This window comes from Melanerpes formicivorus, unplaced genomic scaffold, assembly GCF_026170545.1.
Source record: "Melanerpes formicivorus ecotype bairdi unplaced genomic scaffold, bMelFor1.0.p_v2 SCAF_58, whole genome shotgun sequence".
In the NCBI taxonomy this organism is placed as follows: Eukaryota; Metazoa; Chordata; class Aves; order Piciformes; family Picidae; genus Melanerpes; species Melanerpes formicivorus.
The window spans coordinates 3,949,421-3,976,262 of NW_027142410.1; the positions used below are offsets into that span (position 1 = coordinate 3,949,421).

The window sequence follows — 26,842 nt, forward strand, 5'->3', positions numbered from 1 at the left end:
TGGAGATCCTTTTGCACTCCATGAACACCTTCCTTGGAGGGGTCTGATATTTAACCTTTCCTGCACATGCCTCAGTGTGTAAATACTTATTTTACAACTCTACCAAGTGATGGCCACTCCACTTAAAGGGTATGTGGCACTGTACAGTCTGGAGCTTGCAGCTCTTTGGGTGAGTGACAGCACAGATCTCACTATTCACAGTAGCTGAGAGTGTGAATCTTGGGACTACCATACAGGATATGGACCTGACTATGAAGGGGTGTAGATCTCATTCTGTGGAGGGAATGAAAGTGTGAATGTTGGTTGTAATGTATTTGTATGCCTGCAACACTGATACTGAAACATCTGTACTGAAGTGCAGCACATCCTCTGTCAGCTGAAGGGCAGGAACCATTGCTTGCGCTATACCCTGGAGACATGAAGAATATGTCTTAGGTTGTGGAAATCAGTGGTGTCATTACTGAGCAGTGAAGGTTGTAAGAAAACCCTCTCTCATGATCAGAAGCCAGCATTAACTACATTTAGATACAGGATAAAGAATGTATATCGAACACCTAACACACACTGATATCCAGCTTGAAAGGGTAACATTGTTTCATAGTTTCATTCAGGGTTGGAAGGGACCACAAGGATCATCTAGTTCCAACCCCCCTGCCATGGGCAGGGACACCCCACACTAGATCAGGCTGGACAGAGCCTCATCCAGCCTGCTCTTAAACACCCCCAGGGACGGGGCCTCGACCACCTCCCTGGACAACACATTGTGGCTTCATGAGCCTGAAATCTCAGCAAAGAACAATCCCATGCTGGCTTCTGATGGAAGAATAGAATAATACTAGAAGAATCTAGACCTTCCAGCACTATTTGTTATTCACAATCATATAGATTCCCCTTCCTTTCCTCTCTTACAATAGTTAAGAGTAGGTGGAAAACCCTTTAATCAGGATGAATCTCAGTTCTAACTTTTGTAAATCCTCTATGGCTCATCTGACACATTTCACTTGTTTCTTTTCTTCTTTCTCCAGCATGACACTGAAATCTGCCCAGGTTAAACAGACTTGTCAGGCAGTCCATTTATTCCTTACAAAAACTAGAGAAGTGCACTGGATCAGACTGAGCTCCCAGCTGGAAGCTCAGTATCTGTGCAGGCACACAGGCATGCAGCACTCACTGGGGCTAGCAGACAAAGTTGTGGTGCACACAGGGTTAACATGATGACAGAAACATTGAGGTTTACATCTGAAAAACCAAATATAAAAATAATATGATGAGTAAGACTAAAATTCCCTGTTCTGAGCTTCCATGGGGCCAGCTCCCCTCCCCCCCTCACTCAGGGCTTAGCAGTCACTTCTTCTTTTTGCTGTGCCTTGCAGAAATGTGTCCTGGGGTGAGTCAGAGCAGGACTTCCAGGCAGCAGCATTACTGCATTTGGCTCCCACCAAACAGTAGGCAAAAATGCCTACTCCTTGGGCCTTGATACTCCTTTCACATACTTAGAGGGTTCTCCCTCTGATTCACTTGTTACCCCTGATACTCTATTTATTTTTTTTAATGAATGATAGGATCAGATAGAAATAATTCTGTTGCAAAGGACCTCTGGAAGCCACTTAGTCCAGTTTTCTGCTCACAGCTTCATGATTAGAATCATAGAACCATAGAGTCATTATAGTTAGAAAAGACCTTTAAGATGATTATGTCTAAGCACTATCTATCTTTGACAAGCCTGGTGCTAAACCATGTCCCTTAACATCACAGCTCTCTCTCTTTTTAAACACCTCCAGGGATGGGGATTCAACCAGCTTCCTGGCAAGCCTATTCTAGTGTTCATAACCCTTTCAGTGAAGTGCCTTCTAGTATCCAATCTAAACTTCCCCTGGTGCAACTTGAGGCCATTTCCTCTTGTCCTATCACTTGTCACTCAGGAGAAGAGACCAACACCCACCTCCCTATAACCTCCTTTCACGTAGTTGTAGAGTAATAAGGTATCTCCTCAGCCTTCTTTTTTCTAAACTAAACAAACCCCAGTTCTCTCAGGCACTCCTCATAAGACATGTACTCCAGACCCTTGCCCAGCTTCATCGCCCTTCTCTGGACCTGCTCCAGCAACTCAAATTTGTCTTTTTTGTAATGAGGGCAAATTAGATCAGGTTGCTCAAGGTCAAGGCTAGCTGAACTGACAGTCTCCCAAGAGATACCTTGGACACAACAACTTTGGACATCTCTTTCAGTGCTTTACCACCTCTGTTGGGAAGAACTTTTAAAAATTTTCCTGCCCTGTCCACTTCCATGGCCTGTCCCTGTTTCTCTGCTTGCCTGTGCCCCATCTGTCAGTGCTTTACATCCACTCTTACACATGTGGAACCCCAGAGATGTTTTTATGTTCTCTCTCCACAGATTTTGCTGGGGCTCTGATGCCTTCTCTTTTCAGTTAGTCAATTTTCAGAACACCACTTATAGTCCACCTTTTTTTTTTAAAAAAAAGCCAGCTTCTGACTGTACAACAAGGAAAAAAAAGTTTAAGAAAGTCCTGGGGACAGAATAGAGAGAAGCATGTGACAAAACATGAATTTACTAAGCCACTCTGGTCCTCTTATTAACAAGTTTTATGGTGGAAACTTTGGCTGCTAAAATATCTTCCTAGGAAAGAACAACTTCCATGGTGGCTCAGGGATCCAGAGTCCTCTGGAGGGTCCCATCCTTCAACCAAAGCAGATGTTTGGCAGGCTAAAGGAAAGTCTCCCGTACTGCCAGACTGAGGGAAGGTTTAGCACCATCCCTGGGCTTGGGGTATTCTTGTCCTGTCAGCACATTATGTTATCTCCATGGAGAGATGCAACCTGCGGTATGGTGGTACCAGCCTGGCATCCTAGTCCAGGCTGCACACAAAGCCCAGGCATGCCACTGAGCTGGGAACTGTGGTGTCAAAGCAAGCCATTGCCAGGCTCTCACCGGGAGATGACATGCAGCTCCCCGCAGCATCTAGTATTTTACAGAGACCACTCACGTAGTATTATCCTTGGGTTTAGTTGCTTGTGTCCAGTAGTTGTGTGAAACAATGGAGCTAATCTACCAGGTTATATCTTCTTCCCTGCCCTTAAGATGGTGAAATTCCCCATTTGCCCACAGAAATATGCCTTAGCTCAGGCCCGCAGGGAAAGGGGAAGCTGCCCGCAGCCCCGCAGGCCTGTTTTGCAGGCAGGCAGCACCACCATGCGATGTCTCTGCAGAAATGCAGCGGTAACAGTTTAACGGCATCGCTGCGTTCCCAGCACGACTTCCAGCTGCTTCCGGGCAACTAACCGAAAGCTGCAAACTCCAGAAACCTCAAGAGCCAAGTAGGAGTGCGAGAAAACTGATTTTTTCCATTTTCCCTGGTGTTGTTTTTGGTTGCTTTCTTATTTTTCACCCTGAATGCTGTAAACAGACTTTTCAGATTGCTGACCCAGCCAATAGTCTACTTTGCCAGTCGAAGCAGGACTTTAGAAAATAGTAACAGCCATAAAAAGATCAAAAGCAGTGCTTTAAAAATCTGTTTGCAGCATTTGTCACTACCTGACTGCTACTTTTGAGTGACACTTTTGAAACAAATCTGTTTTACTGAAAATATATATATTTGCTTCAAGTGTTTCACGCTGCAGTGATATCCCTTGGCTGTTGTGGATGCACAGCATGCCAGCCTTTGGGGGCTCTGCTTGAGAAGCACCCTACAGCCCTGTCTTCATGAATACCAGTGAGATAGAATGGATTTATGTATTTTTTCCTGAAAAGCTATTTCAGTTCCATTACTATCTCATGCTGGCAAGAAAGACACAAGAGACCTCAGCAATTATAAACAAGGGTAAACTGGGAGACACCCAGAAAAATATTTTAGAAAGGCAACAGCATCAGTAACAAGAGAACTGGTTATACAGTGCCTGGTTTTCTCAGTCTGTCTTTAAAAAGGATCTGCTTTTTCTTCTCAGATGAGGAAATTATTCAGTAAAGAGTACAGAAATGTCCTTTCCAAAGAAGCCTGGTTGAAGCTGCTCTGTGGCTTAGGTGAGTCAGAGTAAGGTCCCAGATCCCTGGTACTGTTGTCTGATTGCTGTTGTGACAAAGTAGCAGCTTTTGGGCCCAGCCTGCTGGGTTTGGATTTTGCTACACCAATCTCTAGATTGACTGAAAATTAACTATACAGCCACAACTGGGAGAAAGGCCCATTTGATGTGCAATGTATGAGCAGGTACTGAGGCCATACTTCATCCAGAACTCTTCCTGTGTTGACTTAGAGTGGGATGTCACATAAACTAAAGTCTTGGAATGAACCCTACATCACTGAAGTCAAAGCCAGCTCCCACTGGTGCTTCTGAGACCATGATACTGCTATTGGCTGCAGTGATCTGAAACACTCAGCGTGACTTGATTTACCTGAGAAGGTGTCTATGGTAACTGTGATAGTCAGAAGTAGGATCCACTGGGATCTGTGCCCCTGAAGCAAGGCTGAGGAAGAGTGAGGGTTGTTATTCTAGCAGTAAGAAGGCAGCTGTGGAACACAAGAACCATAAATCTTACCACTTGAGAATAAAATACTTTTTATTTAGAAATCCACTTCCAAAATTCAGCTTCCTGGATCAACATTCTGTCAGAAGTGAAGAAGATAAAACTTTTCTTATACTGCCTTTGCCATGCAGCAGTGTGTAGGGCTGTGTTCCTGTCACATGAAAGCAGAAAGGGCTGCTACACCAGCGCAGCTAAACCAGCACAGGCAGCAGTAGCTGACTCGGTTTGTAACTCCTGCCCCAGGGCATGACATTGGTCTGATGTAATGCAGCCAGAGTGAAACGTCAGCATCAGCAATGTCTCCCTGGGGCATGGGATTAATTCAAAAAAGAGGAGTGAGAAATAAGTTCTGTGTCTCAGGGAAAATGGTTGGAGAGGGAACTGCAGGGTACATCAGTAAATTTGGAAAGTGTCAGTACTGGAAACCATATAGCTCTAAAGTAGTTCTGCTCGTATGAAAGTCATTCTTGGTTCTCACCCACTTTTGAGCACATACAGTTTCTGCAACCCTCTTCAAGAACCCTGGGTATTCTCCACCACTCTCAGTAGGGACACCAGTGCTTATGGGGCTCTGGGTTACACAAATGACATCGTGAACGCTGTGATCGACCTGTAATGAGGAGGAAAACGTGCTTAGAAGTCATTGTAGCCTTCAAAAACAATGGGAGGCCGTGTCCTAGAGGAGGCTGTCACACTTTCCTCTGCTGTAGCAACTTCCAGAAGTCCTGCTCAACCCCGTGTTTCCGCGGTGCATTCTTTATACCTCGGCAGCCCAAAGAATCGATCACCCCGTGAGGCAGAGTTCTCTGAAAATGTGAAAAGCTGTCGGTAGCACATTGCAGAAAGACAGGGCTGCCCCCGCCCGCAACTCTCCTCGGGGAGAGCTCGGTACGGGGGGCGGGCTGGGCGCGGCTGTTTGCCAGGATATTCCCTCCGGGGCCCTGCGGCGGAGCTCGGGCGAGCTGACAGGACGGGGAAGTGCGCGGGGCCCAGGCCAGGCCGGCCCGGGCTGCGCCACTGACCTTAGCTCCCGCCGGTCCGGACCAGCTGAGCCCCGGACCGTCCCGTGCTGCGACGGCGGGGAGTGGGGGCAGCAAGCCGCACGAGCGGCGGTGGATGCCCGCCGGGCTGGCGACGCTGGTGACGAGGAGGCCGGGACCGACGTGGCCGGCCGGGGGAGGCGGAGCCGAGGGGCCGCCGGGCGGGGCAGGCCCGAGCCGACTCGCGGCTGGATGGCAGCGGCGGCGCACGGTAACGGGTGCTCGCGGCCGAGGGCTGTGGGGTGCGGGTGGCGGGTGGCCGGGCCACCCCCGCTCCGCTGCTGCGGGGGCGAGGGGCATGGCTGGAGCCGAGTTCGGCCGCGCGGCTCAGTGCCGGCGGGACGGGGTGAGCGGGGGCGGAGGGCAGTGCTGCCCGCAGTAAAGCTGAGCCCGGCACTGGCAGGGCCGGGCCTGGCTAAGCCGAGTACGGGACAAGTTTGCGAAGGACGCGGTGGGGCAGCGCCTGGCCGGGCCGCTGCTTAGCAGGAGCCGTATCCCGGCCTGGCGAGACCGCGGGCTCCACGCCGCCCGCTCCGGGGCCCCGGCTCGCCCTGGGCTCCCGGCTCGTTTCGGTCCTTCCCACTTTCCCCGCAGCTGACGGGAAGAGCGGCGCCTTGCCCGGGGCTGGAGCCCAGACCCTGCGGGACGCAGCGCAGAAAGTTTTGGAAGTCGCTCCTCCGGCAGATGATGCCGCGGAAAAGTCTTGGCGCGGGGGAGAGCGGGGTGGAATCATGCTCCCCGCCGCCTCCGCGGGACGGTGTCCCGGGTCTGCCCCGCTGCAGACCATCGTGGGCTGGCTGGGGTCTGCGCGGCCATAGGGGCACACGGACCAGTGGGGCAACTGGTCCTTTAAAGTGCGTGAACGGAGTTAATTACGCACCCACCCTCCCCGGCAAATACGTCTCCCTTCGCGTTGGTCAGTATTCTGCCTTTCTCCGCTGTCAAGCCCGCCCCGTCTGGCCCATCGGACCCGTCCGCCGTGATGTTAGGAACAAGGAGGCTAGCGGTGCCGCTGAGCGGCCGGAGCCTGGCCCCAGTTGGGCGAGGGCCGCGGCACCGCGGGGCTGCCTGGGGAGGCGGGTTGTGGCCGGCCTCTCCTCGGGCCGCCCCGGTGAGTGCTGGGAGGAGAGGAATCCCACCCGGCCTTGAGGGGTTAAACGTCACTGTCTGACCCCCAAATTTCCATCTTTCATCCCTGGTCGGATGAAGAAGGAGTTGCTGTGTCTCGAGCTACGTAGTGTTTAGTCAGTGCTTTAACTGTCTTGCCTGCCAACTGTCGAGCTTGCTTGGGGTCTGTCATCTGCTCTGATCTGAAGCACTTCGTTTTTCTTAACGCTCCCACTTTTGCCTGCTCTTAATGTGCAGAAATGCAAGACTCTGTGCAAGTGGTTTTGTAAGACAGGGGAAAGGGGAAGGGTCCTACCAGAACAGGGTATTCCTTAAATGTGGGCAGTGATTTTGAGAGAAGGGAATGCTCTGTGGGACTGGACCTTTCATGCCTCTGCTGAGGTCAGGGCTTCCAGGAGGAATTCAAAGCTCTCCACAGGGCTAAGGGAGGGAGGCGGCTTGTGGATTTTTTTGGATGAAAATTATGCTTCCTCCCTGGAAAATAAGTTGTTGGATTTTTTTTTCCCCTCATTCCAAGTAGTACTTTTGCAACTGTAAGCCAAGGCAACCAGCTTCCAGGGAAAACACTTGTAAGAAAGACCTTTTCATTTTTTCCCCCCAGCAGTATCTGAAATGCCATTGTGTGGCACTGAGGAATTGTGCTGAGACAGAGCTGAAGCTGTGTGGTCTAAAAAGGCAGAGTGTTGGTGGGGCATGTGTGTGTGTTACATGGGAGTCATCATCATATCAATATTTTATCTTCTGGTTTGCAGTAGGGTTTTGCCTTGGCAGTTTCAGGTTTGTCTGTGGTTTTTAGGCACTACCTGCCACAGAGGTGCTTTGGTGAGCACTGTGAGGTGGGGGAGGCCCCCATAGCCTTCTGGGAGGAGGGCAGGAGCTCTTTCCTGTCTTGGTGCACAGCCTTTCCCTGCCTCTACTCGAGCTGAGGTATAAATGGCTAATTCTCATTTGTTTGTCCTTCCCAAGCTGGGAAGACTCGTGGTTATTAGAATTCTGAGCCTCTTGCAGAAGGAGCTAAGTGGGCCTCTCTCCTGAATGCTCAGCTCAGAGACCTGCACAGAACATGTGCTGTGGAGGTAGCTGTCAGTGGTGATAGTGACCAGGCTGTGATCCCAAGTGTTGGTGTTGTCAAAACTGAAAAGTAAATGACACACTGGCTATTTCTCTCTCATGCATGTTCTTAAATAGGTCATACATGTTTCCTGAGAAAAACATCTCTATAAACGTAGTTATGCCTTTGCCTCATAGTGGCCATAGATTTCTCTGAGAAGGTATTTAAGGTCCCTTCCAAGCCAGACCATTTTTTTAAAGCAAATGATTAAGAGAGGTTAGGAAGAAATAAATGCTGAGAGTAGGCTCTAAATAATTAAGTGGGAACAAAGATCATAGAATCATAAGATTAGGGTTGGAAAGGACCTCAAGGATCATCTAGTTCCAACCCCCCTGCCATGGGCAGGTACACTTCACACAGTTCATATGTGTCATGGGTGTTGGACCAAATTCCTCATTGCTGTTTTATGGGCATCAGGAATCTACTGCAAGAGATATGGGGATGTTCTTGAGCCACAAGGTAACAATGGGCAAGCGTTGCAACTGTAAAGAAATTAATTCTTGGTCTCTCACGTAACCAGCAGAGAAGGACCCATGGGCCACAGAAAGTTGACTGACGCAAATGTGAGTTAGTGGAGTCAGTTTTCTACCCTTTTATGCCCATTGGCCACCACCATCCCTTTTTGGAGGATCTGATGCTTTTGTTTCTGGAAGAAGGGCATGAAGCCGGGTAGGTAGGTTGTTTTCAGTGCCCTGGACATTCACTTTGTCTTTTGTGCTTCTGTCTTCTCTCCAAGTTTTGGTCATGTTGTCTCAAAGACCCTTTCAGGCGTCCCTTGAGGCAGATGTGTGCTATGTGGAGAAGAACCTGAAAAAATGTACTTGTTGGATCAGTTGTAGTGATTACTTTTCAAAACCTGTGATGATAGTGTTGCAGAAGAGGCCAGTTTGTGCTACTTCTCATCACTGTCGAGCTGCAGAGAGCAGTCATTTTGCTGTGTTTGTTTGTTGTAAGGGGTTATAACGGGTACCAGTCTTTTTTTCAGAGCAAGAAACTCTGAAACTGTGGATTGTTCTGCAGCAGCTAGCAAGCAGAGAGAAGTCTGTGGCTGGTGGCCTGAAGAGTCCCATTGTCTCCTTTTGCAGGTGCATATAGAGTGATGGCTTCAGTCTGTACAGCTACTCAGGACAGAAGGAAGGCGACAGCTAACATTTTACGAGCTTCCTATCTTTTTGTGATGGTGTTTTGTGTGGAGAAAATTGGGAGATTCTGTGGCATAGTTTTACCATTGTTTTGTGTGTCTTCATTGCTATGAGGGTAGCCTAAATCCCAGTGAGGGATCCAGGGAGCCTGGCAGCACCCCAGGTATATTGGTATGGTGGAGCTGGACAGTGGGTGGTATGTCTAGCCCGTCAGCCTCTCCTTACAGTTGTTACTGGAGCATCAGCCCACCTTTGTTCACTTCTTTGCCTGAGTTGAATTGGTGCATTGTTTTGAAGTGGTTGTGCCAATAGTGATTTACAGGTGAAAACCTACTTCTTAAGGTCCTAGGACAAAGGTCTCACCATCTTACATCAAATTACAGGTGTAAGGCTGGAGGGACTTCAAGAAGGGATCTAGTCTTTGCAATGAAATAGCACTTAGCTGTTTATTATTTTTTCTTAAAATAGAACAGAGCTGGAGATTCTGCATTGTAGATTACCTGTTCCAGTATATCACCACTTTGGCACTGTGTAGATTTGTTTCTTCATATCCAGGCTGGATCTTGTATACCAGCTGAACTGATGCTATGATGTGACAGAAGAGTTGAGCACTTGTGACTTTTAATGTGTGCAGACTGTTCTGTTCCCTTCAGTGCTATCATTTTGAGACTAAACACACTCAAGTCATAGAATCAGTAAGGTTGGAAAAGTCCTCTACAACTACCTGAAAGGTGGTTGTAGCCAGGAAGGGGTTGGTCTCTTCTCCCAGGCAATCAGCACCAGAGCAAGGGGACACAGTCTCAAGCTGCGCCAGGGGAGGTTTGGGCTCGAGGTGAGGAGAGGGCTCTTCACCAAGAGAGTCATTGGTCATTGGAATGTGCTGCCCGGGGAGGTGGTGGAGTCACCATCCCTGGAGGCGTTCAGGAGGAGATTGGATGTGGCACTTGGTGCCATGGTCTAGTCATTGGTCTGTGGTGACATGTTGGACTCAATGGTCCTCGAGGTCTCTTCCAACCTTGGCGATACTGTGATACTGTGTGATCAAGTCCAACCTATCACCTAACACCTCATGACTAACTAAACCGTGGCTTCAAGTGCCACATCCAATCCTTTTTTGAACACCTCCAGGGATGGTGACTCCACCACCTCCCTGGGCAGCACAGTCTTTCTGGGAAGAACTTTCTCCTCACCTTTCCCCTGGTGCAGCTTGAGACTGTGTCCTCTTGTTCTGGTGTGGGTTACCCCCACCTGTCTACAACCTCCTTTCAGGTAGTTGTAGAGAGCAATAACGTCTCCCCTGAGCCTCCTCTTCTCCAGGCTAAGCAACCCCAGCTCCGTCAGCCTCTCCTCACAGGGCTTGTACTCAATTGTGCTTTGGTTGTTTTTTTTCCAGGTTATGGTTTCTACACTCTACAGTCTAATTTCTGTTTCTCTCCAATATCTGCATCTGTTTACTAAAGAAGAATATGTGAGGCTGAGTGAAGTTTTGTTGGCTAAAGTCTCGTGTGTGGAGTGGCATGAAATCACTATGTCCCACGATGTCATTTGCCTGCTTTGTAGCAATATTAATTTTCTGAATCAATGAAATGGCACATCAGAATTGCTGTTTTGTCATGATCACTATGATACTATTTCCCCTCCCCCCCCTGCATAGTATACTGGTTTTGTACCAATCTTTGCTGAGAATGATTTGATAGTATCCTATATGTAGATCTAGGGTTCCTGCAGCCAGATCAATATGCTGCAATGAGATGCCACAAAATCCTGAACTTGCTGCTTGGGTTCTGTGAAGGTCAGTAGAGTTTACACTTGAGCAAATGTTATGTGGCTACCAAAAAATTTAGTGGCTCTTGCACAGCTAGCCTTGCCAGTGTCTTCACTGGCTCCTTCTTACATCCTCCCTGCTCCTGATGTCCATGCTTACTGTGCTTGGAGCACAGGAGTCATGTGACCCTCTCCTTTCATTCTCTTTTTTATTGCTCACTGCAGCCAAGCCTTCCTCCTGCAGCGATTTACCTCAAGGGCTGAAACTGGAAAAGGGTCAAGCCTTTAAGAAATAATTTTTCCTGTTAGTTTGTTCTGACTCTGCTCACTCACAGTGAGGCGTGAGCATGGGGGGGGGATGCTTCATGAGGGGCTGGGGGACAAGGAGCAACTCTGCCCTTTTTAGCTGCAGTGAGCCTTTAGATTGGCTCTAACATTCTGAATTTTTTCTTGATAATTTTAGGCCCCCTTCTGTCTGGCTGTTACTTACTGCTTTGCTATCTTTATCACTTTCTTATCTTGTAGGTAACTACAAACTGATCATTTAACTTGATCGAGAGTCTTTCAGAGGATTGAAGTTACTGATCTGTAACTTAAGTCTTCTCCCACCTTTTTTTTTCTTTTTATAAAGGTAGGTGAGGCATGATGCTTCTCCAGCCTTCTGTGGCCTTCCCATATTCCTGTAAATTTTCAAAGGTGGTCACTAATGCTTCAGAGATGACTTTGACTAGCTCCTTACATGCTTTCAGGTGAATGCCGTTAGTCCCTCTCAATCTGCAGCTGGTTTATGAACGTCTGTTAAGCCATTCTTTTCTAACCTTCTCTTTTCTCCCATTTCCAAATAACTTTAGCTTGTAACATTTCACTTTTTCTTCTGGAGACTGAAGGAGCATTTGTACTTCAGCCTTTGCATAGTTTTCCTTTCCTGTTTGCCAATGAGAATGTAAATATCTTCATTTTCCTCTTCTAACATGGCTGCTTGTCTCCACTTTTCCTGTGACTGAAGAGTTCTTAGTAACAGCTCTATTGATTTTGACTAAGAGACAACCTAACATAATACTCTCTTAGGAAAAAATAAAAATAGGACAAGTGTATATGCTGTTTTCCAACTAATTTTCCAGCCTCCAGCTCCTTTCAGATAAGGGCATTTCCTGAGTCTGATAGGAGCTGTCTAACCGTGAACAATCAGTGGACTTGTCTTTCTAGTACTTGTTCTGCCTTCTGTAGTAAAATTTCCCATCATTTTTGGAGAAATACTGCCACACAAGTTACTTGCTGGTGCAGAATCACATTTGTGACATTTTTGATGGTGCTGACCCTCACTGGCTTTGTGTGGTGGTTGTTAGCATTTACTCTGAAGAGATGGTGAATAGCCTACCCCTGCTCACCATCTTTACACGACTAATGACTTCTCAGACCTCTCTTATGTTCCCTGTCTTGCATCCTGATTTGTTACATGGATGCTGTTCCATGGCAGAGAGAAGACTTATCTGGGTAGCATCTCCGGTTAATACCTTTTCTCTGAAGCCACAGGACACTGAAAAGCAAGAACAAGAGACTTGGTGGCCTTGTCCAGCCCACCTGAGAAGAGGTGCTAAAATTCAGACTCTTTCAAAAAATGTCTTGTGCAGTTTCATACAGCAAATGATAAACAGCCTCTCTGTCTTGTGGTGCTCTGCTGAAATCAGGAAGAATTTCAGATATTTCTCATGGGGATATATATCTGTGCTAAGATGCTGAGGGAGTGGGATGGTATAACTGAAACCTTTCCTCTGGGATGGTGGGAGGGAGTCTTGATCATGCTCTCAGACCTGCTCTCCCTTGGTCTTTTCAGAGATCGGCCAGCCTGGCTGAGACCACTTAGCAATGACAAAACAAAAGGTTCTGCTTGATGGGACACTCTCCTTGTTTCTGATTGTGGCTTGTGAAGCTCAGCAGCTTCCAAGGAGTCATGCTGCTAGTACTGGTCCTCTCTGTGAGAAGGAGGCAGATTCCTGGGGAAACCTGTTCAGCAGTGAGCGCCTGGATGCCTGGATCTGTTCGCTCATTGGTTCATTCATGGTGGGACTCAGTGGCGTCTTCCCCTTGCTAGTGATCCCGTTTGAGACAGGAGCTGCTCTGCGGTCAGAAGGTAAGCCTGCTACCTGCATGAGTCTTTCTGAAGCTGAATGTCCTGGATTGTGACTGAACAGCACAGGGATAAAAAGCATCTTGTCAGCAGAAATTGTCCTCTAGAATAGATCATCTGTTTCCCATGCTTTAGTCCGTACCTATTGATAGGAAATCTTTGGATGAATGCAGGCCCTGATATGAGCTTGTACAAAGAATATTGTTTGGTTTGCACCCTGCTTGGTCCAGGACCATCCCACATGCTGCTGCCCCAGCCAGGGTTTGCCAGGACTTTTTCTTGCACTCCAGAATTTTGTGCTCCCTCCTTTGGAAGCTTGCTTTGCAGATGCTTCCAATTGAGGTCTCTGTGCAAAATCTTATCTGAAGATATTTTGTCTCCTGGCTTGGTTGTGATCAGTTTTTGTTTGATTTTGTGTTGGGTATTTTTTTTTCCAGCTGGATCACACCGTTTGAAGCAATTGTTGAGCTTTGCAATTGGTGGTCTACTGGGGAATGTGTTTCTGCACCTGCTTCCTGAGGCCTGGGCCTACATGTGCAGTGCACCAACAGGTATGGAGCGGACTGTGCTGTGCTTACTACATTTGTTGAGCCTCTTCCCCCTTGAAAACACAAGACCAGCCAGGTTGGGTCAACCCAGAAACTGTTCTAGGCTGGTATTCTCTTTCAAATAATGTGTAAAAGCACATGCCTAGGGAAGGACATAATAAAAAGAGATATAATACTTCAATCCATATACTCCCTAGCCCTCCAAAGATTCTGAGATTGGAAGCTTCCTGAGTTGGCCATAGTTTCTTTATGTTTAGTAATGGATTTCTTTTCTATCAACTTTTCCTGCCTTGCTTTTGTCCTCCTGTAAATCTCAGTTGATTTTCCTTTGTCCTTTCTGTAAGGAAAGGGAATGCTTCTTTATCCTGATGGAAAGTTATGAGTGTATGGGTGGTTTGATATGTGAACTCATGCAGCACCTCAGGTGGGCATTCTGCCTCATCAGATGCATATTGTCTATAAATCTGTCCACTTAACAGTGACTCCTAGAAGAGCCTCTTTCTTGAGCCTAACTGGGGCCCCTCTGCTAGGTACTTTGATCTGTGGGAGCCCAAGTGTGTTGCTTTCTCAGTCCTTGCTCAAAGAAAAGTCATGAAAAAATGTCCATAGAGCCATGACTAAGATGGAGGAGAAAAAAAGAAATACAGGTGACAGGAACATGTGTTTGAAAGCAAACTAAACACTGTTTGGGCTTGGATAGAGCTTATGGTATCAATGTATCTCAACCCTCAAATAGCCAGCTTTGTGGATGGTCTCTCTGTGCTTCAGCAAGCTGATAGCATAGAAGGCAAGTGCTGCTGCATCCCACTTGTTGAGAAACCAAGAATTCTTTTCCCTGCTGAAACTGTGAGAGGTGGAAAAGAATGCCTTGGGTTTCCCAGATTTCCTTGCACCTGTGTCCTGGGATTTCAAATCTGCCAGACCTTTGATCCTTTTCCTTACAGCTCTAGCACTAACAGCAGAAACTGTGGTCCTTTTTCCCTCTTTCTGCAGTAGTTCCTAAATGAAACTGTTCTCTTGCTCTAGCTTGTTTGCTTCTGCCAGACCGTTGTGTAACATAAAGGTTTCCTTGACCCATGTAAGCCCTATTACAGAGTCATTCTGTTCTTCCACTGCAATGCAATCTCCATCTCTGCAGCCAGGCTGAATGGATGATTATCTCACAGGCTTGGCTGTAACTGAAAAGAAAGTTTATAGCTTTGGGCTTAATAACTGGCACAGGTGTGGCAGAAAGGCAAAGGTGGGTCTGTAGCTGCATAAATGGCAGGTTTCATGTTGGGGCTTGCTGCTCAGTAGATACAGCTGCAGGATTTTTGTGGATGTAATCTTCACTTGCCCCTGGAGCTGAGGGAAATTCCCAGTGTTGTCAAGAAATACTGAGTGTCCTAAGATGAGGATTTGTTAGTTCAAGAGTGAGCAAGTTAAACTAATTTAATTTGATATATATTTGCTTCTTAGTCATTGCAGGATGTGTTTCCATTGTTGTTTCTTGGATTTTGTCTTGGAACTGCTGGCTGAACTGTCTTGGGTGGGGTGGGTTCACATGTGGGAAACACTGCGTACTTGATTGTGACATGAAGATTTCTCTCTTATGCCTCAGGAGAAGGGCAGAGCTTTCAGCAGCAGAAGCTTCTGGGTCTTTGGGTGATCATTGGTTTCCTGGCCTTCCTGGTGCTAGAGAAGATCTTCCTAGAGAAAGAAGAAAAGGAGTACCCTGGTGTGGTAAGTTATCAGCCAGAGGAGAAGGAGTGCTGTTTTATTTGGAACATGGAACTAAGTAACTCGTCTGCCTTACCTAATGGGTGCAGCAAATGATCCTGGAGCTGTGAGTAGCTTGTTACGGCCCTTGGGAGCCTTTTTGCCGCTTCTTTGCCATGGGGCTCTAGAGGAAATTTCATCCCCATGCTTTGGGTTTGTGGTTTTAGCTGAGATTTCTTACCTCTGGGCTGGTTTTGTCTTGCTGTGGTATGTGTAAAAGAGAGCTCCCCTTTTATGGGGACTGGCAGCTGGAGCACTCTGCAGATGAAACTTTGTTCAAGTGGGCTTTGAGGAATGACAGCCAGCATGTTCCACTAAGCCGTTGTTCCTCACTGTCCTTTTGGGTTCTAGATCAGGACACAGACCAGCCTTCTCTGGAAGGTGTTCCTCACTACCCACTCTTTTTGGGTATGGCCTGGGCCAAGTGTTTATTTGAGTAGCTTTGTGTGGTAGAAGGGGTTTATGGTTATCCAAATAATAGTAGTGGTTCAGGGGAGAGTCACTCAGCTGCAAAGGGGCAACATAAACAAAAGTACCAGAAAGTAATCCTGCAGAGGAGTGCAGCTAATCCTCAAGACATGCTCAACTCCTAAGACTGTTCAGTCCTTGCTGAGCTGTGACTTCTGACAGGTAAAACTGCAGGTCACACACTGAAGTCTGAAAAGAACATAATGGCAATTTTCACTATTAAACTGTGGTGCTGCAGTTTTGCATTGAAAGGACAAAAGGATTAAGGGTAAAGATTGGATTCCCGACTCTGCTTCAAACTCATTCACCACTAACAAAAAGGCAGTGACAATTTTTGTCCTGTTACTTAGGGCTGCAATTCCAAAGCACCAGCTGGAAAGATTCCCAATGGAAGTGGATACCCAATGCCAAAGGTGGCAGGCCAGTCCCAAAGAGCAGGAACAGACTTGACTCACTGCAATGGCTCCTCGCTTCAGTCTTGTCCAACAGACAACAGAATCAAGGTAAGAAACCCACAAACTGACCTTCGTATCTTAGATTTTCTGGGCACATATTTCAGAATCCAGTCAGGAAGATGAGCTGTCTGTGGAAAGAGCTGTGCCTGAGTGGGGAGCCTAGTGTTTGAGTAGTACTTAGTTTTACTCTGTCAAAGTGTCCGTCCACATCACAGCAGAGAGGAAATCGCAGACTTGGAGAAAATATGCAGTTTATTCAGAAGAGAAAAGTCAGTATTGTGAAGGCATAAGTCTGGTCATATGTGTTTTGGTTGAATCTTGAGACCAAAGTACAGTACCTTCACACTTTATTACTCTACATCTTAGAGCCATTATATCTTTGTTCAATTTTTTGGTGCCATGATTTCTCTGCCCTCCGATCCTTGAACTGTACCAGACATTCCCTTTTAAGGCGCCTTTTGCAAACATTTTGACACTAGACGGTATCCAGTGTATAACTTAAAAGTTCCATTTCTCAGATTAGCAGTTTTTCTGCTGACAAAAAGGGAGTTTTGTCCACTTCTGCCTCCAAGCTGTATTTCCCATTACTTCCTTTGCACTGGATCTTGTCTGCCCCAGTGTGAGCCTATTCAGGGAGCTAAACAGAGAAAGAACTTGCTTTTTATTCTTTTTTTCTAATAGGTTTATTTCTCTCTTAGCTGAACTTGCTGAATCAGTGTGGCATGTAGAGAGGCAGCCTGTAGTACTGGGGTAAGGGAGATGATCAAGCTCGTAGGACTGGAGGTGGAGGAGGGAAAATGAGTACTGTAACATGGGCAGTGACTTTGTGAGTGGCTTTGTTTTGCCCTGTGGAAACTCTTGACTGGGTGAACATTCTTCTCCATGAGGGTGGTGAGACACTGGAACATGTTGTCCAGGGAGGTGGGAGAAGCCCCATCCCTGCAGGCTTTTAAGGCCAGGCTGTATGGGGCTCTGAGCAGCCTGATCTAGTCTGAGGTGTCTCTGCCCATCGCAGGGGGGTTGGAACTAGATGATCCTTGAGGTCCCTTCCAACCCTGATGATTCCATGATTCTATGATTGAAAGCAAGTGAGTAGACAACCCCTTTGGCAGAGCGACGTATAATTTGAGTTTGGAAGCCCAATAAAATGTGCAAGATGGTAGAAGAGTAACTATGGACAGAAAGTCTGGTTGCAGGGACTAGCCCACACCTGGATATGTGGTCAGTCAGAGGCTCTTCAGTCTTTATATTTTAAATCATTCTTGCTTTAGCTTTATAGCTCTTCCTACACAATGTGAGATACGTGCTGAAGTCACTGCGTGATTTTGCTATCTATCGCATCCATTTCATGTGCAGAACACAGCACAAACTGCACATTGTTGATGTTTCTGGAGGTGTTAGTGGTGAAGAAACAGGTATTGCTGGATTATGAAACATTATGCTGTTGTGTTAAGAAACGTTTATATTAACAACTATGGACTTAGAAGGTGCCTTGTCTACCACTGATTTCAAGAAGAAATGAAATGCTGATGGGAGACACAATTGCTCAGGGCCTGGTCCTAATGTAAACCATAATAATAGTATTAATGCTAATTGATAGGGTCTTATGAAAGAGAAATTCATGTCAGTGAGGCATTTTTTCCCTGCCTTTTATTCGATCATAAGATGATAATGACACTGACAAATGTATATAAAACATGACTGGATCCCACATTCTAATAAAAATAGTACTGCATTAAGCCTCCTTTGTTAATGTTAGCTGTATTAAAAATCAATTATTCTGTATTATCAACAGGGACTGGATTAATGCAACCCCCTCAAATCTGTTCACTGGTGGTTTATGATTTTCCCAAGAGATTGTTTATAAAGACAGTATATCTTCACACTTGCAGATACTCCCGTATTACTTAAATGGCACATTGTGACTGCATGAGGTCAGTGATACCTGCTAAACTGAGTAACTTCATTTAATCATTTACATGTCTTGATACATGCAGATACTAAGGAATAGCTTAAAAAGGAAGACAGATTGTATTTACAAGATGGAGACACTTTATAGGAAGTCAGTTCCTTGGAAAAAGGTATGAGAATCACAGGAGGAAACTGAACACATTCTTCCATTATGATAGTACAGCCAGGAGGATGGGTAGGTAGGAAATAGTATGTAAGAGAAGAGGCAAGTGTTCCTTTTTCTGCATATCAGTAATGGAACAGCTGTCTGACTTTTTCCAGTAGTATTGTTATTCACTACTGATAATTTGTAAAGGGGTCAGGAAAGAGCTGAAATAATTATTTTAGGTTTGTAGTATGTAGTAAGAAGTGCTTTTCTTTACCTCTGTAGACATAACAGATCAGGAGTGTCTCCAAGTATGCAAATACCCATGTAAAAGGCACAACTAAATTTCAGTATTTAAAGCTATACCAAACAGAAGCAGACTAGAAAGACAGCTCTCTGTAACTGAGGGTACCCTGCAGATGGACCAACTTACTGTAGAGAAATAGTAGATTCCTTGTCACCTGGGCTCTTTAAGCTGAGATTTAAGCTGCTTTCTACAAAGTATACTACAGCTTCATAAACAATGGGCCTCTCGCAGAACCTGAAGGAGATTCCTTCGGTTGTGTTGTGTAGGTCTGGACAACCATGGACAGCCCTTCTAGCTTTAAAATCCTAACGTGCCTGTTCAGTCTCACAGACTGTTGTCAATATGCATGAAATAGAAACTAATGAGTTAACATGTGTAGTTTTAACTTTCTCCTCCTGAGTATATAATCTGAATATTTTAATAGCATTTCTGGTAGGGGGGGAATTACCAAAACTATGAAGATATTCCTGCATTGGTAGTCTGTTTCCTTAGGCAACAGCAGAAGCAATCATTCCATCTGTCTGTCCATCTGTTCTGCCCTTCATTTTCAATAACTTTTGAACCCATAATTAAGTTTACTTGAGTTCAAGAGAGGATAGAAGTCCTAAGGGTAATCAGGTTTCTGTGAGTTCCATAAAATCAGCATGGCTTTGGAGAAGGAATGCAAACTGATGCCCTGTCAAAAGGCTCTGGCAGGGCTCAGGTGCTGCACATGGTGTGGCCCGTCTCCTGCCTGGCAGAGCAGAGGGTAAGTCACTGCTCAAGCCTGCTGCATGCAGGTGTGGGGAAGGGGCATGCAGGGGAATGGTGTTGCTGAAAGTGGGCAGAGTAGGTGCTTGCAAAAACAAGGGAGAAAGCCATAGCAAGTCAGGCTGCTTTTGTTCTACTGCTCAGTCAGTAAAGCCCTTTTATTATTTTTTTTCAGAAAACAGAAAGGGAAAGATACTATTTGAACAAGCAAACCAAGTCACCTTTCAGGGTTTAATGATTTGCAAGCTGTCTGCAGTCATCCTTTGTCACTGTGTGGTAGAACTTCTGCTCTGTAACTGGTGCTGTAATAATTTGTCCTAACTTGACTACAGGTGGGAGGCTTCCTTTGCACCCAAACATAGATCAGTTCTGTCCCGCATTGCAGTCTTTATTCCCTCAACAAGGAAAAACATTGTTGAGTGCTTTTGCCTTCCTTATACTTTTTTTTTTCCTGTGGCACATGGGCTCCCTGCTGATTTGTAGAAGTATGTTTTATTGCACAGTGACATTAATTCTGAAGCATGAACATAAACACTTCATCTGGCTGTGCTCTTTATGAGCAACGGGAACATCCTATTAGGAATTCGCAGAATGTAAATGTCAGAGGCTCATAAACTGTCACATCAACCCAATTTATTTCTGAGCACTCCAAGGCTTTGCTTCTTTTGGTGACAGCTTTTGCCCAAGCCACTGACAAGAAAAAACCATAATGTTTTAATCATGAAGTCTATTTTTTCCCTATACAGTGGTATGGAAAAGCATTTTTGTGTAAATCTTATGCAAATAATTATTACGAGCCTGTGGGGGAAATGCAATCACATAAAAGCCCAATATGAAAAGAATTTTTAGACAGTCATATTTGACTGTAATGAGGAATGAGAAGTAGAACCATTGTGTTCATGGGTCTGCTTACATGCATCCCTTTGTGTTACCTTTCTTACAAAAACATGCAGGCAACTTCTGCATCTGCTTTGGGGATGTTACTTAGATTGTTACTTAAACGTGATCTATAGTTAGGCTTTGCTTAATGCTTTGCTTTCATATTTAATTATCAATAAACTTTTTAAAGTTGAGAGCCTGAGACATGTCCTGAGATGGTGCAGTAGAAGTGTCTCACAGGAAGGTGGTGCTTTGGAGAGAGAGACCTAACAGAAAGCCCCATCTGAGCTGTGGCATACAGATGGCAGGAAGAAAAGATGCCCCAGGCAGAGTTTGATAGAAACAGGGAAGAGGAGAAGACCAAAAGAGCTTGTGAATCCTATCAGCACTTGTGTTTTTCCAGCTGAACCTTGCCATCTGATGCTATGGTGAGGTAAGGGGCCTCACAGCTTCTAGACAGTCCCTCCACTCACTGGCTGCTGTCCTACATCTGGACTTACTGTATGCCAGCTTGGTTCTTGCAGTCCAGAGACAGCCTGTGTTGGTGACCATCTGGTTTGATAACAGTTTAAACTGCAGTGCCGTATAGTAAACTGCAGTATCTCAGGACATGCACACAGTAATTTCTGTTATGTTTGTGTTTTCCTTCCATCAGACTTATAAGCAAAAAAGCTGAAGGTGGTACCCTTATAAATCACTTCAGGGCAAATACTTAGAATTTGTCTGGGGATGACCATGGCTAGCATGATAGGGAAGTCTAACATGAAGATGGATACATGAGGAAGCTACTTTATCCTTATAATCTTAAGCAATGTGGTTTTATGCAAATGTGTATTCATGCTTTGCAGCCTTCTAGTAGGTGGGTTTTTTTGTGACTGTCATCACTGCCTTCTCTTTATTCTTTGTTAAGGGAAAACAAACCTACGAGCACAAGCGTTTTTAGTGTAATGTTTGAAGATCTGTTTAGTTATAAAAAGCAATTTCGGCAGCATTTGTTCTGTTGCATTGTTCTCGCCAGCTTTTGAAGAGGAGATAAGTAACAGCTGGATATTACAGTACATGACTAGAAAACAAGGTCAGGTCATATTGGAAGCCAGTCACCTGTGTAAATTAGTCTGTGTTGCCTCAAATTGGTTCAGTGTAGGATCAGGCATATTCTTTCGTTTTGGCTTGCTTCTTTTTCCCTTTCTCTTTTTCTGTTCCTAGAGCTTTTTGTCATTTGCATAAGATGATTATTTTAATCTCAGACAATATTTGCCTGCCCTAAAACTTAGTTTGCTGTAAAACTGAACATAACATTGAATTTGTACTTGAGCGCTGACATAGTTTAAGATCCTCACCCAGAAGTACCATGTACTGAGCATGACTCTCTATAAACTAGTCTAAGCAATGTGCTTTCCTTTATCTTGTTATGACTCTTCCTTTATCAGCATCTCTTTCTTCTCTTTGCAGATTAGTGGATACCTCAATCTCCTGGCCAACACAATTGATAACTTTACACATGGCCTGGCAGTAGCAGCCAGTTTCCTGGTCAGCAGAAAGGTAAGGTTTCTGTCACCAGCTGCATGTTGAACCATATAGGTCTGTTCTCAAGTGTGACACAGCATGCAAAATAACCCAAAGATGTAAGGAGTTCACTCCTATTTTCTGGAAGTTTCAGAGAAAACAGAGCCTACAATAAAAAGCAACCTTATCCGGACCCTCTGATGCAGAGCTTCTTCAAACTGGGAACACATTAGTCATTTCTAGTGGCATTAAGGGAAAGGTTAGCTCATCTAGCCTTTTGTTGAATTGACATGCTGATGAAAGTCTCATCTCAGAGCTGGGGGACTTTTTCCTAATCACCTGCTCTCCTCTGCCACAGGTTGGGTTCCTAACCACAATGGCCATTCTCCTGCACGAAATTCCACATGAGGTGAGAGGGCTTTGTATCCTGCTATTACAAGGGATTACAAGGATGCTTCATCCTCTAGGAAGGGGCTGAGGCTGGTTAACGCTTTCCTGACCCTTTGAAAGCTGCTCCTGCAGGGAGACTGGCAACATGGAAAATCTGAGAGTCTTGAAGCACTGGTCTTGTTATGTGTGGCCTTTGTGACTGACATTATTCATTAACTGTCCACCTTTGGTTTTCTCAGGTTGGAGATTTTGCAATCCTACTTCGGGCTGGCTTTGACCGTTGGAGTGCAGCTAAGATGCAGCTTTCCACAGCTCTAGGGGGGATTCTAGGGGCCTGCTTTGCAATATGTGCCCAGTCACCTAAAGGAGCAGGTGAGGCTCCCTGGGACCTCTGTAGGAACAGGAGTTGGGGCCTGTCATCCCTGTATGAATGTCTTCTTTCCCTTCTCTGTCTCAGTAATAATGAAAGCTTTCTGTGTTTGTGCAGGGGAAACGATAGCCTGGATCCTCCCTTTCACTGCTGGAGGATTTCTTTATATTGCCTTGGTAAATGTTGTGCCTGATCTCCTGGAGGAAAAGAATCCTTGGTAAGTGCTCCCTTCTGTTCAGCTACAACAATTCTTGCCTGTTCTGGGAGCACATGAATGCCAGTTTTCCAAATCCCATGGGCAAGGCTGGAATCTAAAGAGACTACTGTGCTAGTTACTGCATTTATGTGTCTACAGAGCCCTGTAAAACATGAGAACATTGAACTGGGTCAGTCCCAGAGATTGTGCTAGCACAGTGTGTTTAAAAGACAGAGATTCAGTGCTGAGGGACACGATTTAGTAGAATTAGACAGTGGTTGGACTCAATGATTTTAAAGGATTGCTCAGAAACACGTCCAGTAAAATGACTTATTCCCCAGTCTATCTTGTCAGCTTCTGGCATGTACTGGTTTAGGAACTACCCGAACCAGGGCCACATAGAGATCTGTGTCTGATAACCACATGTGAACTTATCCTTCAGATGCTTTCCTCATCGCTTTTTGACTCTATCCTTTACTTTGAGCTTCTGCAATTTCCCTTTGGCAGCAAGTTTGCATAGTTTGACTGCACTGTGTAAAATGATGCTTCTTATTATTCACTTTTTAGCCTCTTGCTTATTAATTTTGATTAGATGTCACTGTGTTGCTGTTCTCATTATCATTCATCATTTCATAGTCTGTTATTGTTATTCCACCTCAGTCATTTCTCTTCTACACTGGTAGATACATGTACTGGTATATTTGGTTGTATTATTCTAGTTTCTTGCAGTCTGATTAAGGCTGTAGCAGGTAAAGCAGCTATACCACAGTTAAGTCCCTCTCAGTTCTGGCAGAGCTGTCCCTGAATGTTCAGGGGGCTATTTCAGCTGTAATGAGATAGGTAACTTTGGTAGTTTATGAAGCTTTGGCTCACCTAGTTCATTTTGACTCAAAGAGTTAAAGAAGTGCTCAGAAAACAGCTCCACATTTATAGCTGAGAAGGTAAGAACTTCTCAGGGAGAAATGTTAATAACCAGTTAGGAGCTTGCTTTTGGGTTGATAACCTCTTGTGCTGGCAGAACTGATGACAAAGAATGCAGAGGTACTTAGCCACTTCAGTCCAGCATAAACCTGAGTCAGTGCTAAAAGAGTAGCAAAATTCATCACTTATTTTTTATTCTTGTAACTGTAGTTGTTAGGTATCTGAACATGCTGCAGAGGTGCTGGTTCTCTCATGGGAGAACTATATATATTATATACGTATGTATATATGTACACCTGGGCAGCTGCATGACTGAGTCAGCTTAAACTGATTTTGAAGCCTGAAGTTGGGTCTTGCAGCTGGGTGGAACAAGCACCTGTCAGTTTATAGACAACTTTTTTTGCTTAGGGTGCTGGAAGAGAGTCTTCTCAGCTGCCTTAGTGACTATACAGCTGTTGCACCCTCCTTGTACATTTGGAAGGGCAAAGGACAAAACATATGTGAGCCTCTACACTACTGCTTACTGAGATTGGTCTATGGCTCTTCCTAATGTTGTTGTTTCTTTCCCAGGAACTCCCTGCAGCAAATTCTGCTCCTGTGTACAGGCATTACAGTCATGGTGCTACTCTCGCTCACAACTGAGTGACCTCTGCGCAGACCTTATGATGCCTCCCAGAGCCACCACAGTGACTCTGAGCTGTTACAAAGCAATAAGGAACACTAATGTTACTTCCTATGTGTGTGCGTGCAGATCTGGCTTCTAGTATGAGAAGCAGGTGAGGAAGAGGTCTGGGCATGTAGGACTTTATTCCCTGGCTTTTCTATCCCTGTTCTGCTAAAATACACACATCAGGGCTTCTGAGTTTTTGTTTTGTTTTGTTTTCTAATGGAGCAAAAGATACAGCAAGCAGAAATGAACTGAACAGCTGCTCCACAGCAAATGGACAATGTTTCATCCACTTCATTCTGATGGAATTGCACCTCCCAAGCTCTTGTGTGAAAACAATAGAGATGACTCCAGCAGCTGATGAAGAGGAATGACTTTTTCTACCACTCTAAGGGCTTGAGGCAGAACACAGATTGCAAACCAACCATAAACCAACAGCTTCAGTCAGAACTCACTGCCCATGAGAGGTTAATGGTTCTATGAGATAGAGGGGGAGGAACCCTTTCTGACTTCCAGCTTCTCACTGACATCACTTGTTTGTAAAGGTAGCATCCCACCTCTTTGGTCTATTTAGTATTTGTTTATGTTGAAATTGAGGCAAAAGCTTGAGGTCACTACAATTAAATGGCTTAGCGTGGAGATTACTTGCCTTAGCCCTAACCACTCCAATAGCCAGCACACCAGAACTCTTTATCTGAGAAATGGTCAGTCAATGTTTCTTTGTTGGCCAAACAACTTACTTGGATCTGGAAGGAAAGCCATGTAGCTGTTGCAGCTGAGCTCCCTTTCCTCATAATCATTAGATGAACGTGGCTCTGAGCCTGCTCTCAGGGCCCAACTCATTCACCATCTGTAGCAGGCTAGCGCTGCCTGGTGTGCTGCAGCAGCCCTGGACTGCCATGGCAGAGGTCTGGACAGCTTGGGCAGCAGCCAATAACCCCTGGTTAGTTTTTTCTCTCTCTTCAGTGTGGACTGAGAGCATGCTATAACCAAAAATATGGATTGTAGTCTGTTTCTGGACTTCTTACCTCACAGTGGCGTTAGCCAGTTGGGGATGAATGGATAAGAAAGAACACTGACAGCCCTTAAAGTAAAGGGCACAGCGTCAACGAATAGTGGAGAGAGGGTGAAACGGGAAGGCTGAAACTTCTGGAGAAATGATATTTAACAGTGAGTCTAGAAAAGCTGTGTGCCAAGTAAGAAGAGAAAAGGATATGAAAAGGTGACAGTAAATGTGCTTCAGGAGGAGTTTTCTATTTTGTAACAACTGGGACAAAATCTTTGGCAATTTGAGACCAATAAAAATAAATAACGTTTCTAGTGCTTTCCTGCATCCCAGCTCCTGGGGCTGATCAGGCCATTGTTCCACAGGGATGTTTTGTTGCCACAGAGATGTGCACAGTTACTAGATCACCCCTTCTGCAGAGCTTGCATCTGTTTAAAAGCAAGTCTAATTGAACTAGTGGAGTCACTGGGCACAAAACAAGTGCCACAGTGTGAATTGCACCACTTCAGCTCTGTCTTCAGACAGCTTTTGTACATCAGTTCTGCTCTCCAGCCTGCACAGGACCTTACCAAGAGCACTTGCACCTTGAGAGGGCAATCTGGGTCAGAGCAAGGAGGCAGATATACTGCCCACAGCATTTACTTCTCTGAAAGATTCCTGAACTGTTGACACAGTTCTTTTTTTATGACAGCTCCTGTCCTACTTTCCAGCGAGTGCTGGAGAGCTCATGCTTGCAGTTCTCTCTGCCCAGGAACTGCTTGTTTTTTCAGCTTTCCTTACCCCAGGTTTACACCAGTAACTAGTTTTAGTGAGGCAACAAAGGAGGCTCAGTGCAAATTTTTGTCCTTAGAAAGTTGCCTTCCTTTGTCAACCACTCCCTCTATCATTCAGTTGTCAGGAAATCTGAAGGTAGCATCCCCCCTTCCTGCTTTCCTGGAAGGAGAATTAATCTGTTAAGCCTGCAGGGACTGGGAGAGTATGCTAACCCTCTAGTTTGAATTTTGAGCGTTTCCTCTTGGCCCCAGCCAGGGACTGCAGCTAGGCAGACCCTGTAGCGGGGCTCTGGAGGAAGCAGGTTTGGACAGAAGGATGTGCCTGCTGCTTCTCAAGATGTCTTTCTCAAAATGAGGCTGGCATTTAAGTTGAGGCATTGCCAGGTGAATGCCCATGTGTTGGTGGTGTTGCATCAGTGCTGAGCCTTGCCAAGACTGAAAACCACAGTCAGGATTTTGTGCTCAGTGCTCAGGAATGCAGCGATGACACTGAAGAAAGAATTTTGGAGTTGTTTTTCTTGGCGGGTACCACAGGTTTGGACAGTCTGTGGTTCTTGGGAACATACCCTGGCAGGATATAGCACTAGGAGGCTTGTTAGTTTTCCACTGTGTCAGCCCTGGGGCTGAGGGTGGAGAGCCTTGGGAGGAGAAAGGGCATCACTCCACCACATTTGTCACTTTTGGAAATGCAGAGAGAATTGTATTTTCTAGTTCTATTTTTTCAGCTGCTCTTATGCATTTTCCCCTTCATCTGTATTGGTCTGCTCTGCATGGAGACAATAGAGATGAAATAAATGGTTTTCCATGTGGGTTTGTGGTTTGTATTTTTTTTTTTAATTGAAGTTACTACTTCTGTTTGAATTACAAATTCAATTCAAACTCATTTGAATTACAGAGCAGTGTCTCAGGGTTAGTCTAGAGAACTCTGGGCTCTGTCTTA

At 45.5% G+C, this 26,842-nt stretch overlaps 1 protein-coding gene across 2 annotated transcripts; it reads left to right on the forward strand.

Moving 5' to 3' along the window:
• The first annotated feature begins 5,525 nt into the window (after positions 1-5,525).
• On the forward strand, positions 5,526-26,712 carry SLC39A13 (solute carrier family 39 member 13). 2 transcript variants are annotated; one of them, XM_068161574.1, is made up of 11 exons: positions 5,527-5,790; positions 11,250-11,355; positions 12,559-12,855; positions 13,290-13,403; positions 15,001-15,122; positions 15,977-16,129; positions 21,526-21,615; positions 21,938-21,988; positions 22,209-22,341; positions 22,457-22,556; positions 24,027-26,712. In XM_068161574.1, exons 3-11 carry the CDS (start codon positions 12,591-12,593, stop codon positions 24,100-24,102), a joined length of 1,104 nt encoding a protein of 367 aa, XP_068017675.1. In that variant the 5' UTR covers positions 5,527-5,790; positions 11,250-11,355; positions 12,559-12,590; the 3' UTR covers positions 24,103-26,712. The 2 variants fall into 2 exon arrangements, with proteins under 2 accessions (XP_068017676.1, XP_068017675.1); XM_068161575.1 differs by lacking the exon at positions 11,250-11,355 and having other exon boundaries at positions 5,526-5,790.
• The last annotated feature ends 130 nt before the right edge of the window (positions 26,713-26,842 follow it).

Excerpts from the sequence above, each read along its gene's own strand:
- SLC39A13 (XM_068161575.1), top strand. The coding sequence starts at position 12,591 with ATGACAAAACAAAAGGTTCTGCTTGATGGGACACTCTCCTTGTTTCTG. Across the intron at positions 16,130-21,525 it reads CAACAGACAACAGAATCAAG|ATTAGTGGATACCTCAATCT; the intron begins GTAAGAAACCCA and ends TTCTCTTTGCAG. Across the intron at positions 22,557-24,026 it reads CTGGAGGAAAAGAATCCTTG|GAACTCCCTGCAGCAAATTC; the intron begins GTAAGTGCTCCC and ends TTTCTTTCCCAG.